At 36.9% G+C, this 15511-nt stretch overlaps 2 protein-coding genes across 8 annotated transcripts in view; both read left to right on the top strand.

Moving 5' to 3' along the window:
- The first annotated feature begins 1172 nt into the window (after positions 1–1172).
- Positions 1173–13751, top strand: esyt1a (extended synaptotagmin-like protein 1a). The gene is made up of 31 exons (XM_084099249.1): positions 1173–1693; positions 4039–4080; positions 4770–4904; positions 5055–5128; positions 5252–5324; positions 5406–5495; positions 5589–5644; positions 5951–6071; positions 6308–6484; positions 6845–6927; positions 7468–7516; positions 7694–7783; positions 7875–7976; positions 8084–8155; positions 8263–8349; positions 8654–8803; positions 8882–9040; positions 9122–9298; positions 9500–9582; positions 10290–10338; positions 10416–10505; positions 10596–10691; positions 10835–10906; positions 10991–11077; positions 11198–11344; positions 11752–11873; positions 11997–12095; positions 12174–12305; positions 12384–12489; positions 12580–12629; positions 12720–13751. The coding sequence occupies exons 1-31, from the start codon at positions 1352–1354 to the stop codon at positions 12745–12747; spliced, it is 3240 nt and encodes a 1079-aa protein (XP_083955375.1). The 5' UTR covers positions 1173–1351; the 3' UTR covers positions 12748–13751.
- A 353-nt stretch (positions 13752–14104) lies between these two features.
- The window catches only part of fmnl3 (formin-like 3), a 44379-nt gene continuing 42972 nt past the window's right edge, over positions 14105–15511 (top strand). For 5 of the 7 annotated variants that reach the window (XM_084099251.1, XM_084099252.1, XM_084099253.1 and 2 more), the window contains exon 1: positions 14105–14665. In XM_084099251.1, the coding sequence (XP_083955377.1) occupies positions 14552–14665 (114 nt within the window). In that variant the 5' untranslated portion in view covers positions 14105–14551. The remainder of the gene's footprint in view (positions 14666–15511) is intronic. The other 2 variants (XM_084099256.1, XM_084099254.1) reach the window with 1 other exon arrangement.

The raw sequence follows: 15511 nt of genomic DNA on the forward strand, positions 1-15511 counted from the left end.
GCTTGCTCCTGTTTTCCCTAAGCCATGCAGAGTTGATCTTAAAGAGTGCTAAAACAAGTTACACCAAGCAATTAAATCGTAGTTATAAGTTTTTAAACTACAGCATTTCATAGTGTTCTAAACATGAAGCTCCTCAGACAGAACTGCTTTCCAGGCATAGTGTTCAAGGTCTGGCTATTGGGTCTCCTTTATAGCACTTTACATGTATTGATTAAAACGGCTTTATAGTGATAAGATGACTGATTCAAAAGTTAATTTTGGCTGAAAAGGGTGTCATTTTTCAGCTTAAGTCAGTTCTGTTGTATAGAATAGATCAATTAACTCATTTAACCTATGAAGTAGTTCATAAGTGTCAGCCAGTTTAGATCTCATCTAATAGTGTCAGTGTAGTCAAATCAAAGTTAAGATCAGTCCACAGAGTTGTAATAGTAGTTGTATATAAAAAAAATCCTAATAGGTGTATCTTATTTTAATGATTGTATAAGCAATTGAGGCCCCCTACTGGCCCCTTGCTAGGTTGAGAACCACAGTGACTGGTATTGACCGCGGATTTTAAGTGCATGTCATATTTTTTATAGCTATTTGAGATTAAATCAACTGTGCTTTTAGTAATCTGACCGCAGTGGTAGCTGTATTAGGTATTGACATTACCTCTGATCTTTGGACAGAGTAATTGTAGGAAGCGTATGATTGAATAGAAAATGCCATTGATTTTAGATTTATGAAACCGTTGCATTAGTAGTCTACAGATTAAATCTCAGATGCGGTTTTGTGTAGCAACTAACTCGGTGATGTGTGTACGGTATGTTGCTACGCAATAAACTCGGTGAACATAAACTCGGTGACTACAGTTTGCAATGACAGTGCTATAAACACCCACGCGACAGCTTAAATGTGTCCTGGAGGATAAATATTTTTAACGTACAGTATTTTTCTTTCTTTTTTTAAAATAACTTTAAACTCCCTGATTTCGCGTTTAGTATTATATGTAGCGCACAGCACCTCTAACAGGGCTTCAGTGACTGGTGAATGGCTGAGTTTACAGCTGACGTCTTCGTGAAATATGCATTATCCAACACCCAGACATTTTAAGGTTCTCGCTGTGGTTTTAACAAGAACCGAGAAGGGCTGAAGCCTGTTAAACACGCCCCTACACGCCCTTCTTAGCAAACTACAAATCCACAACTTTCCGCTGCTAAGGAGCTGACGGCGGTGCTGTTTTTTTTTTTCGTAGAATGACAAATTATAAGATCTTTTCTGTTCATATTTAATCGTACGTGTATAGCACTCGTTAGTTTTGATCTGTATTGCTTGGTTGTTATTGTCTAGCGCTCACGGTAGACAGGATTTGATGCAGAAAGAGCCGATGTCATCTGATGATGCGGGGCCGAGAGCGGATGCCTCTCCGGAGGCTGCGGATTTGCCTCTGCCTCACGACTCCGCTGGGAAACACGCCGTGTCAGTTCTCTGGTCCTTCGGAAAGTGCGTCGCTGCCTTACTGCCAGTCTACCTGGCTGGATATTTCGGATTCAGCATTAGTTTAGTTTTGCTCGGTCTTCTGGTTTATACGGGATGGAAACACAGTCGCGATGGAAAACAAGCGCGACTGTTAAGCGCGATGTATCTTTTGGAGAATGAGCAGGATGTAATCCCTACAAGGGTGTTTCGAAGTAAACGGGACTTACCGGCATGGGTAAGTGTTTTTATACCATACTTGGTATCATTCTGGACTGGTTCTCAACCGTTCACCACCGCAGTCTGCAGCAAATGCTTTAAATCTTTGCGCAGTCAGACCGTTTTTATCATGCAATTTCTTGCTATTAGGTCTATTTTTGTTTACAACTGGTATGATTTTAATATTTGTTCCCCTACTTTTACAGTACAAATTGTTAGCTATGAAAACAATCCCATCATTCTTCAACCTGTGAATATTTCCCCTCATAATCACACACATGATGCAAATTATAGATATTTCTTTAACATCTATTTTTTTATTTTTTTTTATTTACTGGTACATATTTTTTGTTATTGCTAAGTAGCTAATCCAGTGGTGACTAAGTACTAGTACTAGTTAGAGTATCTTTTCCTATTTCACAATTTAACTATTGATTATACCAGTACGTGTTCCAATAGTGACTAGTAGCCTAACTATTAAATTAGTCACTAAAACGTATAAGTTACCTGCTAGTACATTTACCTGTTTACCTGTTATCCCATTAACAAGTAAATATCCCATTTTGAACTGCTGCTAACCAAATGCATTTACCATTGAATTTTAGATCTGTAATTCAGATATAAACTATTCGTTTCTGACATAAACATTTTAGTAAGATATTCATTACATACTAGTACATATAGGCCTTATAGGCTGCTACTAGTCACTATCCCATTAACTAGTTAGTATAGGCCTACCACTTGTGACTGGTAACCACTGAATTTTAATGAGGACCTGTAGTTCAGATAGTAACTATCCACTTCTGCCTAGTATGCTTTGCATTTGCTGGTAGGCCTACCTATTTCAGTTTTACTAATAACTGGGTGACAGTACTTAGTCTTTAGTTAGTTAGATTAAAATAGTTGCTGGTATCTATTCCAGGTTTTCTAGCAGTAATTGAATAGAGACGGCTGCCTGTGTATTAGGCACTATTAATGTGTATTCCAGCTTGTAGTATTAACATGTTATTCTTACTAGTAAGATTATTAATTGAATAATAAAGTAGCTAAATCACTATTCTGACTAGTCTACATATGACAGGTAAAAAAAAGTAGTTGTAACTAGTGAGATAAGTGGGCTTCGCCTTCACTCATACAAAAGGTTTGTTGGATTTTTGTTAACAATGAACTCACAATTATGGTGCTGTATTTATAACAATATTGCAACATTATCTTCAGTCAGAATGCATGATCATGCCCCTGCATTACAACAACATCATTTTGAGACCTGCTTTCAGCCACTTCTGACAATTAAATTTTTTACAGTTTTGTCCCTTTCATAAGCATTCCTCTCTGATAGAGTTGAATGTTTATATTCTTCTCTCCTCACTCCTTTCTTTGCCCATCCCTCATTAACTTCATTACATTCCAAAGTCAGACCAGCCCTGGCTATATTTGGAACATTGAAGTATCCAATCTCATGGGACTGAGTCACCAGCAGCAAAATGGCAAAATGAGCCATTTGCAGCAAGAATTTGGTGAGGGGGTGATAGGAAAAATAAAGAAGTTGAAAATTGTTTGGAAAAGTTTGACCTGTGCTCAGAGAAACAGTGGTACCACTTTCCTCACATACCTCAGTAGCTTTTACATAGTGGCTTTATTTAACTAATGCTTGTTTTTTTTTGTTTTTTTTTTGTATAAACCTACCCACATCCTATTACAAATTATGTGTTTAAATTTAAAGAGCACCGGTGTCTTTAAATATATATTCATGGGTAAATATGTATTACATATATTTTAATCTACCCTTTTCCAGTGTCTTTATTTATTTATGCATATGTAAATATGTATTATATATTTTTCTAGATATTAAAAAAATTATATATCAAAGTTCCTGGTTGGGAATCACTTATGTAGAGGATCAAGGATTAAAATAGTTTTTTTTTACCTTTATTATATAATTGTATTTATTTGAGTGTATTAATTATTTACAGTTAAACATTTAATATGAAGTCAGAGATTACCTTTAATCAAGGTTTCATTTGCCACTAAATACTTGTTTATAAACACACCATGCTTTATACATGCTCTCTTATGATTCTTTCTGCTTACTATTATGATCTACCATTGCCATATAGATTTTGTTATACATTATTTTTTACAGTATTTTTTAAGAATTGGCAGAACTTAATGTTCCAGTGTATGCACAGCTGATCTCTTCCCTGGAAAAGGCTGTGTTTTGTTAACAACAGCTCCCGACCTTCATGGTATTTACTTACAGTGTACAAAATAAGAGGTCTCCTTGCATACAGCATGTAAAACCGATCTGTTATACAGCCCGTCTTGACATCGGAAATTCAAAGTGTACTCCTTGTTTTTCCACAGGTGAACTTCCCTGATGTGGAAAAGGTTGAATGGATTAACAAGGTATTAAACTCTGTTCAAATACACAAATGTGCATGTGACCGCAGCCTGCCTGCTCTGTGTCCCTGAGGGCACTGTGTATGTTTTCAAATTCAGTGCCTGAAGATAAATAGTTGAACGGTTATTCTTGCACACCAGGCTTGTTGTCAGGATTCAGGCTTCAAAGGTTTGTCTCAAATAACCTTTTAAGTTTGGATAGTGAGAATGGGAGGGTGGATTGTGGGATGTGCTTTCAAAGCTCACTACAAACACACACTGCTCTTAAACATTACTTGAATTGGTGACATTTGCAAACAGCCTATATGTGAGTCTATTATGATGCAGGTTTTGTGATTTTGATAGATTTAAGTTGTTGTACCAATGTATAGAAAATCTAGTTTTATTGATACTCAATCTAAAAAGGATTTTATTAGAGTTTGAGTGCAGCAGTCTGATAAGAAAATAAATGCTCTTTAGGGGTTTCCTCCTAAGTGCTTATGGTTTCCGTCTGAGGTTTGACTGGCAAATTAGACTTAATGTGTATGGAATCGTTTCAACAAATGTAATGCTCTAATGTTTGTTTATCTCATGGAGTAAATTATATCCCATTACATATATATAAAATATGCTTGTCATCAAAAATGTCTTCATTGACTTGTCATCTTTGTGAGTCTCCACCAGTTCTTATTGTTTGTAACTATCCTGGCTCATAGATATTGCAGCAGGCCTGGCCGTTTATTGGACAATATCTGGAAAAGCTGCTGGTGGAGACTATTGCCCCTTCGATCCGAGCCGCCAGCGCTCATCTGCAGACTCTCAGCTTCGCCAAAGTTGACTTGGGCGACAGGGTATACAAATCTGTGTCTGATAAAAGTTATTTGCATGTGTTTCTCATATTTACATTTGATTCTCAATTGCTGTTCGCCGAGATATTTTTTTAAACACAGACTATTGACTAAGATGTTTAAACATACTTTTATGTATTGTTTTTTTAACAGCCTCTGAAGGTAGTTGGGGTGAAGGCCTACACTGAGTATGATAAGCGTCAGGTGATACTGGATCTTTATATCAGGTAGTGTCTTTGGTCTCTTTCTTAGCAGACAGGTTCTCAACTTTGGAGTTGTGACTGCATCTTATTTTATAGAATTTTTTTGAACTATTTTATTGTAGGCCTATTTTTTTATCTGTTTTGCAGTTATGCTGGAGATGTGGAGATTAACGTTGAGGTGAAGAAGTACTTCTGTAAAGCTGGGGTGAAAGGCATTCAGGTAAGGAAGAGGACAATGGGACTCCTTAAAGATAACCGATAAAAGACTCATTGACTGAAACCAGTATCCCTCCTTCTATAGCTCCATGGAAAATTGAGGGTGATCTTGGAACCTCTAATTGGAGATGTTCCTCTTGTTGGAGCCGTCACCATGTTCTTCATCCGCAGACCTGTTAGTCAAGCATTTTCCATTTTAATTACTATATCACATCATAATAACCCCATTTTACTACACAGTCTTTGTTTCTTCTTCAATTCCCCATAGACGCTTGACATCAACTGGACTGGCCTTACCAATTTATTAGACATACCTGGTTTGAAGTGAGTGCATTTGTTTTGTATCATCGTTGTCTGTTGGGTTTATGATTCAGATATACCACAATGCCACTGGACCTGTTAATACTGTAACTCTTTCTTCTCATATGCTTCATTCATTGATAATCAGTTGAGCACTGGTCTGATTATACACTGCTTCCCTCTATTCAAATAAAGCAGGGAAACATGCAGTCATTCATATTTATCATAGCTTAACCCATTATAATCACCCAGAAGCCATGCTGTCAAATATTTTAAATGTATTTTGTTTGTGTTCCATCCTCTGTACGAACCCCTTGCATTCATTTTCAGTGCCATGTCGGACACTATGATAATGGATGCAATCGCCTCTTTCCTGGTTCTCCCCAATCGTCTCACTGTGCCTTTGGTCGCCAACCTGCACGTAGCACAGCTGCGTTCCCCTCTCCCACGGGTAACACTTCACTGTGCTTTAATGGAGTATTTAACTATATTAACCTCCTTATTTGAACTATTCATGATCCATCAAATGTACTTTAATACTCCATAGTTTCATCATGCATGCTTGTCCAGTGTAGCTGCTTCATAATGTTGAACTGCAAGGGCGTGTGTCTCATTTACATAATTACATATGCTAATTTAGACACACCTCATGCACTCTGCTTACTCTTGTTTTGTGTTTTCCAACAGGGTATTGTGCGTATCCACTTGCTGGAGGCAGAAAACCTTGCTGCCAAGGATAACTACATGAAAGGGGTGATATCTGGCAAGTCTGATCCGTATGCAGTGCTACGGGTGGGAACGCAGACCTTTACCTCTCACCACGTGGACAACAACCTTAATCCTCAGTGGAGAGAGATGTACGAGGTCAGAGAGAGAGAGAGATGTGGATGGGTATCATGTGATCAGTGTGGTTTATGTGCTTAAAAAATGTTTCTGAGTAAAAGGAAGCTGTGGTTTTTCAAGCTACTAACACTATGCAGATATCTGCTGTGTGACTGTTGTAACAGCTGGAAACAGCAAGAAAAAACAAAAACAAAATGTGGTTGTGGTTGTGCAGGATGTGACTATCATGTGTTGAGATCAGATGAGCATTGAGCAAAAGCACAAGCTCAGAGAAAACAACTACAAGATTATTTGTTCTAAATCTTAAAGATGTCAGCATGTCAATTGCTCAATGCTGTTTATCATATTTTATATGTATGTATGTGTTTGTGTGTTTGTTAGGTGATTGTTCATGAAGTACCTGGTCAGGAGCTGGAGCTGGAAGTGTTTGATAAAGACCCTGACCAGGATGATTTTCTTGGGAGGTATTATTTTATATTACAGATTATAAATTAAATTCTAATTAATAATTATATAAATATAATATATACCTTTTTATATATAAAAAGAAAAATATATGTATATCTTAGAATTAATATAAAATGATCAAAATATGATCTAAACATGATTAATATTATTATATTATACAATATATATATATATATATGAAGAGTTCAGATGCAAAAGCCTCTAAGTGCCATCTGAAATTTTCTTCTAGAATGATCATTTTTATAAAGCTTGTATATTTTAAGTTAAGTAATTTCACTTAAATAACAATTAATAGGTCATTTGCATTGCTATTTAAGTGAAATTATTGAACTTAAATATACCAGCTTGATAAAAATGATAATTCTAGAAGAACATTTCAGATGGCACTTGAAGGCTTTTGCATCTGAACTCTTCATATATATATTCCTTATATATCACTGTTTTGATTTCTTATTTTATTAATATTTTTTATTAATAAAAGAACTATGCTTTCCTATTTTTTGTGTTCCCCTGTCTCTGAATTATTTTCTTTTTAGAATGAAGCTGGATTTAGGTATTGTAAAGAAAGCAGTTCTTTTAGATGAGGTACATCTTTTACATTGACTTTCTTTTATTTATATATCATTTTAGATGTTTTTCTTATACCAAGAAACCTTTCCATTATTGTTCTGTCTATGGATCATATTTATTTCACCACCCTTTCAGCAGTGCAGTCGGCATTGTTTATAATAGTAATGTAATGCTTTTTCCCTGTGGTTTTAGTGGTACACTTTAAAGGACGCAACATCTGGTCAGGTTCATCTCAAGCTAGAATGGCTCTCTCTGCTGCCCTCTGCAGAGCGCCTTAATGAAGTAAGATCTTACATGATAGACTATAAAAAAAAAAGGTGTATTTGCTGCTCTGCTCCTTTAATTTCCATACTAAACCTTTTATTAAATACAGGTGCTGGAGAGGAATAAAAACATTACGATATCTGGTAAGACAGCAGATCTTCCTTCTGCTGCCATTTTAACTGTTTATCTGGACCGGGCACAAGATCTACCAGTAAGTTTCTATCCTGAACCACTATTGTCCTTCTTTCAACATCTATTGTTTTGTTAAAAGAGTGCTTTAGATGTTGACTTCATTCAGTACAATGTATTTCTATTCAGTTTAAAAAAGGTAACAAGGACCCCAGCCCCATGGTGCAGGTTTCTGTGCAGGATACCACCAAAGAGAGCAGGGTATGATGTCATCGCTCTTATTATACATCATATGTAAACATTTATGGCATATTTATACATTTTGGAGTCACGCTATTACATATATTCTCTCATTATTAATAATCCAGACGGTGAATGGGACTAATAATCCAGTGTGGGAGGATGCCTTTACGTTTTTTATTCAGGACCCACGCAAACAAGATATCGACATCCAGGTACAGTATGTATAGTCACATTGTGATAGTAAAATATTGTTAAATATTGTTTTTCATGATCCTTCCAAGTGCTTATTTAAAGTGCACGTAAAATGTCTGTAAAGTTTCAAAGATCAAAGTGAACTATAAATAGAGTTTGTAACAAATCTGCTTAAAGGGACGGTTCAGAGTAAAATCAACCTAGGGTCCTTTGCACCATGACATTGAGCCAAACTTTAATTGTAAATATTTATGTTAACACCCATTTATGTTAACACTCACCATTCAGTGTAATTGTGTTTATCTTTGCTTCCACCTGTTCCAGGTGAAGGATGATGACAGGGCTTTGACTCTGGGCAGTCTGTCTATCCCCATGTCCCGTCTGCTCTCCAGCGCTGAGCTCTCTATGGATCAGTGGTTTCAGCTAGAAAAGTCTGGACCGGCCAGCCGTATCTACATCACAGTTATGCTCAGGGTAGGATTCATTTTTTTTTTTTTATGATTAAAAACTTTGAGGACACATAATGCAGGAGTTCTGTGATGTTGGTTTCAGGTGTTGTGGCTAAATGAAGAAGCCATCCTTACCACACCTGTGTCTCCATTACCCGGAGATGGAGATTTTGAATCAGAAGTATCTCCAGGGGCAACAAATGTGACCCCTACTTCAAAACGTCCCGAGCACACTAGTCCAGACAGCACTTTTGCATCTGAGGTGAGCCTGTAGAGAAGTGTAGAACTTAGGATAAAAAAAATACAGACTTGAAGTTATCAATATTTGTAATTGTCAATATAGGGTGTTCTGCGGATCCACCTGGTGGAAGCCCAGAGTCTTATCGCTAAGGACAATTTAATGGGTGGCATGGTAAAGGGAAAGAGTGACCCATATGTGAAGATCCGAGTGGGAGGAATAGCCTTCAAGAGTCAGGTCATCAAAGAGAACCTCAACCCCACCTGGAACGAACTTTATGAGGTATGCATGCTGATTTATTTTGTGTGCAACATGGAGGGATATGGCTTCTTTCTCAAAACAGAAGGATTCCATCTTGATTTCTGCTTTAATAGTTGCTTCATTCCTCCACTGCTGCTGGCATGTTCAAACATGTATTTTCATCTCTGCAAACTGCAAAGGGTATATGCAAAAGTAATGCATACCTGCCTGCTTGTACTGTAGGTGATCTTGACCCAGCTCCCAGGTCAGGAGGTGGAGTTTGACCTTTATGATAAAGACATTGACCAGGACGACTTCCTTGGCAGGTGAGACAACAACCTTCCTCTTCTGCTTTTAGAATGTTATGCTGTAGTTTAGTTTTATTTTACTCATTCTTGAGTAATAATGGAAAAAAAACTTAGACTTCTGTTCAAAGTTTGAGGTTGGAAAAATATTTTTTTAATGTTATTGAAAGAAGTATCTTATGCTCACCAAGTCTGCATCTGTGTTTTATAAAATAGAAATAGAAACTTGAAATTGATATAATTTGTAATATTATAAATATCTGTATCGTCACTTACCGAATAAAAGTATTAATTCCTATAAATAAATAAATAACTTACTGACCCTAAACTGCATTGTATGTTTTAGTGCAATATCCTGCTTCCATTTTTGACCAAAATGTGTTTTTTCCTTTCTTTGACTCACTGTGGATATCACACATGAGGTACCTTTTGGTGCCACTAGCTAATAACAGGACCTTATTAAAATGAGGGCAATTATATAAAAAGTTGACAAATCATGTTATGGTTATGGTATGAGGACAGATGGTTTTAAGGGTAGTGAATGAGATAAAATAAGATAAATACAGTGCAAGTGTACATTTGTGTTAAGAATATGCTAGTGATAAAATCTGATTTGTTTCAGAGTGGCAGGTAAGATTGTGTTGTGTGTTATAATATTTTGGCTAGTGTATCTAGAGTATCAGTTCTTCTTTTGATGAATATCAGTATTGTTTAATCTCTGCTTGCAGGGTTAAAGTAAGTCTCAGAGACCTCATCAGTGCTCAGTTTTCTGATCAGGTGAGTGTTTGTTTGTTTTGAAATCTTTTCTATATCTGGTTGTATGCTTGTTTATTTATGCCGGCTTCCTCATACAGTGGTATACTCTGAATGATGTGAAATCTGGAAGACTTCACCTTGTGTTGGAATGGGTGCCTAAAGTTTCAGATCCAACCAGACTTGAACAGGTAACAGTTTATATATGCTTTTATTGTTCATCTGAATTCATTAAATATTAACATTTTGTTGATTGGTTTTGTGATTTTTTTTGTATCCAGATTCTACGTTACAACTATCGTCAGTCTTACCTGAATAAAACGGTTCCCTCTGTTGCACTTGTTTTTGTGTATATCGAGAGAGCACATGGTCTGCCTGTAAGCTTCATTTTATTTTCATCAAAATATTTCATTTATTTCGTCACTACTTAATTTGCCATAGCCAGTAGTTAGCATCGCTTCAATGAACTGTATGAATATATTAGCAGCACCCGCATTACAAAATTGTATGTTGTTCACAGTTAAAAAAGAGCGGGAAAGAGCCAATGGCGGGAGCGGAAGTGTCATGCAAAAACATATCCTACCGGACCAAAGTAAGGCCCCTTAAATCATGGGTAATTTATGCTGATGTTATTAAAATATCAAAGACTCACAAGGGATCATTTTTCCCCCACTAGGTTTTCAATCGCTCGACTTCTCCACAGTGGGATGAAGCTTTTCATTTCCTGATCCATAATCCAACAGAAGACACACTTGTAGTCAAAGTGAGAAGCTGCATTTTACAATAAATATTGATTTTAAGGTGTGCATTTATGTCAGAAGGACAATAGTGACATCATTTGTTCTGCTCTGGAGTGTATTTTATGTGAGTTTGGTGTGTGTAGCTCTCTCACAGCTGGGGTCTGGCTCTGGGTTCACTTGTGCTTCCACTGAGGGAGCTGCTGAATGAGAAGGATCTGGTGCTGGACCGCTGGTTCAGTCTGGATGGAGCCATGCCTGAGAGTCAGATTCTGCTGAGAGCTGAACTCAAGGTTAGAAATCACACATGTTTTCAACATGTGCTGAGCAGCAGGACACATTTACATTCAGCAACATCCACATACTTTTTTGCCATATAGTGTCTTCTATTCAACATGGAATTAAACACATGCTCACCAATGCTGCATGTATTTAACCAAAAACTGTTATATTATATTATATTATATTATATTATATTATATTATATTATATTATATTATATTATATTATATTACAACATTTATTCCTGTGATGGCAAAGAAATGAATTTTCAGTATCATTACTCCAGTCTTCAGTGTCACATGATCATTCTAATATGTTGACTTTGTGCTCAAGAACCATTTCATATTATTATCAATGTTACTTACCCCAAACTTCTTGACAGTATGTGTAAAATAAAAACATCTTACCTGTTTATCAGCTCCTAGACAGCAAGCTGGCACAATGTAGTGATGCGGAGGATGCTAGTCATGTGATCCCCAGAGGAGAGGCAGCTGCTGCAGCCAATCGTGAGCTCCGACACAGAAGTGTGCCCGCCCAAGGGTGAGACACAAAAGGAGCTATATTTCATTTGCAACCGTAGGTTAGTATTCATAGGTAGAGGCAAAATAGTAACTGACCTTGACATATGTATTGGTTTATGTTTGTGGATGGATGCAAATACAGAGGTGAGGATGCCAGTTCATCCGGGAATGCCCAGATTAAGCTCTCTGTTGCCTACTCATCTGAGGAGAACCGATTGGTTATAACCATCCATGCCTGCAGGTAGGAATCATACAAGTACCACAAAAACAAAAAAATATGTTCCTCAGTTTATTTTCATAATTCTGTATTCTTGCACAGGAACTTGGCGTCCTATTCCAAGGATCCTCCAGACACTTACATCTCATTCATTCTTCTTCCGGACAAGAACCGGAACACCAAAAGGAAGACCAGTGTTAAGAAGAAAAGCCTTAAACCTGAGTTCAATGAGAGGTTAGTAAGAGCATCATTAAATCATTATCTGATGACACACAGAGCCAAAGGTTAACCGTCTTTCACTCTCTCCTACAGATTTGATTTCGACATGCCACTTGAAGAAGCTAAGCAGAAACATCTTGAAGTGTCTGTCAAGAACAGCGTTTCCTTCATGAGTCGTGAAAAAGAGCTTCTTGGCAAGGTATTCATCACGTGACGTGTCAGATAACAACACCACAAACATTATAGACCCTCTTAAAATGACTAAATTTCAATCGCCATTCTGTTTCAGGTTCAGATAGACTTGAGTCAGCTGGATCTCAAGACAGGAGTATCACAGTGGTATGTGCTATACTGTTGTTCACTGTAGATTACTCTGAGATTACTCTGGAGAGTGTTTGCTTACATCTATTCTTATTTGTATAATTTCAGGTTTGACTTGTCACATGAGACCAACTGAATGGCCTTCCCATGTTGACTTTATTCGCAGTCGTTTGAAGTGAAGGTCGATTTCACGGATGTTTACTTATTCCGACACTAGCAGGGGGTCGGAGTGTTCCTAAAACAGAGTGTCCTGAGTTTGACGGTGTAAGGACTAAGATTGTATCTTGCTGTGCAACTAGCTTTGACCCAAAATATAGCCTGCTTGATTCCCATCATAAAGGATGTTCGCACAAGAAGGCTACGAGGATGCCACCTTGAGTCAACATGACAGCTTGTTGGAGAAATGTTACATTTTTAAGTATTTAATTTGTAGCTTGTACTTTTTAATGAGCTCCTGCACTTTATGGGTCATTGAGAATGCAGCAATGGGAAGTTGGAGCTTCTGTTCAGCTGTGATTTTTCAGTGTTTATTACATTTCATTCCAACATTTTAACAAAAATGCTTTTGGAATTGCTTAGTTATTTCAAAATAACCAAATTGCAAAATATTAGTATTCAGTATTTCTTATTTTTTTTAAAAAGAAAGTCTATGAAGAAGCCCAGGTGAAAGGAACATTTTTAATTGTTTCCTCTTTGAAATCTAAGGCAAGACAAGGGTTTTGTTTAGTTATTATCTGAGCACTTCTTTATATCTTTGTGTTTCACATATTTTTGCTTCATGTTTGTGAGTTGACAATTCATTTTACACATATCAAAAAAGTTTCAACCACTGTGCTAAGTCTGTACTTTCCCAAAGATGTTTTTTTAAAAATATTTTGCGTATGTTTGAACCAAAAGGTAGCATGGATATTTAAATTTTTAGTGCCAATGAGTCTCTGAGAGATGTTGGTCAAAAATGTTACAAAAATGCTTGAGTTGTGTCTTTCAGTAAAGATTTAGTTTCTGATGAGAAAGACACTTGAATAAACAGGTGTGGGGAAGAAAATAAAGTTTTTCTTTTTTACATTGAAATGTAGCGCTTCTGCACCCTATTCTGAGCCTGTATTGCAGTTTTAATAAATATGTCATTTGCACTTAAAAGACATGTGCTTTATTGATCGATGTTTTAACACGCATTTAGTACATTTAAAAAAAAAAAAATCTTTATTCAAAATGAGTTCAGTAATTATGTTCAGAATTATATACAGTTATGATATTCGATGTTTGATTACTGTCTGGAAAACAAAAATAGTAGTACGCTACCGCTACCGCCAAATAGTCCAGAATGAAGTCATTAAAATGCCACAGCGGGGGCTACTGGGATTCCCAATTAGAAATGCTGTAGTTCCAGTTTCCGTGGGCAGGCGGCGACAGAGGGAACGGAAAACCCCAGCCATTCATCTACGCTAGCGATGTGCAGTTTGTATACTTGTAGTCGGAGGGTGGGATCACTCGCATCTCGCATGTCGAAAGCTTTCATTGTGGACGTAGTGAGTTCAGAGATGAGCACTAATCGGGATCTCACAAAATAAACAAAAACTCTACAGCATAGACAAGAGAAGAGAGACAACAGAATAAAGAAGAATTAAGAGGACTGACTGCTTGACATGGATTGTCCAGACATCTGCAATACAATACTTTTTAAGAGGACAGCAAAGTAATACTTTGGGGATTTTTATTCACTTACATGATTTACATGATCTCATAATTATTTAATATTAGTGCAAATTAGGAATCGGTTCTGAAAAGGATCACTTTTTTCTTTTTAGTTTTTCAACAAAACAAAAGTGGAATGTGATCGCACGTATTGGATGTATATTGGATTTATAAAGGACGCCGGGAGGCAAAGACTGAATTAGACACAGAGCATCTGAATCCTGCATCACTTTATAAAAGTAAATATGGGGAATATTGAGAGCGTGGACGGGCAGTCTGAGATGAAGCATCATATCATGCCCTTGAAAGTTCCAATGCCTGACCCAACAGAGTTGGAAGAAAGATTTGCCATAGTTTTGGTGAGTATGCAACAGTTACGTGTATAAATATAGAGTGTAGTGTGTTTTTACGTTTAAAAAACATATTTCAAACTTTTTCTTAGGCATTTAAAATATTTATATTAAGTTTATTTTCACTTTATCTTAAAAGAATTTACACCGTGTATTTACATTAAATCATAATGTTAGCGTTTCCTTCATTTAAAGTAACTATTATTGTTTTCATCCAGTGTTCCTATTGATATTGCTTGGCATCTCAAACTTTACAGTGATAATCACAACGCTTAGAAGAGCTAAAGAGACGTGTTGACATTTCTCTGATATGTTCCGTATGTCAGCAGCTTTATGACTTTCTCAAATGTTTCACTGCCACCCCCATTTTGTTACTCGCACGCTTCTCTTCAGTCCTTTTGTCTCTGAAGCTTCATCACGAGCGCTGACAAATGATGTGATATTTCGCATGAGGGTGAAAGACACAGACACAAAAGTCACTTTACATCCCAAAAGTTTTCTTTGGTAAAATGACATACAAGCAAAGAGTGTAATTTTGTGAGGGATGTAATGTAATTCATCTCCTCACAGAGCGCAGCATTTTCTGAATTCCCCCAAAACTCCTACGAGCGAGAGATGGTGAAAGATCCGCCTCCTCCTTCTCTCTCTCTATCCAGCGCCTGCTGTTCGTTTTGAGCAGATCTGTGTTGAACACACACTTACACACTCATCTGTCATTATGAATCTGACATTATGAGGCAATCAGGCGTGTTTATGTAATACAGTAACTGAATCAACATCATAGCATTTGTAAACATCGCCCACCCTAATCTGTCATCATGTAGATTCTTTGTAGTTTTTTATTTAGACTTTGTT

Source organism: Abramis brama (genome assembly GCF_963993115.1).
Source record: "Abramis brama genome assembly, chromosome: 22".
NCBI classification, from domain to species: Eukaryota; Metazoa; Chordata; class Actinopteri; order Cypriniformes; family Leuciscidae; genus Abramis; species Abramis brama.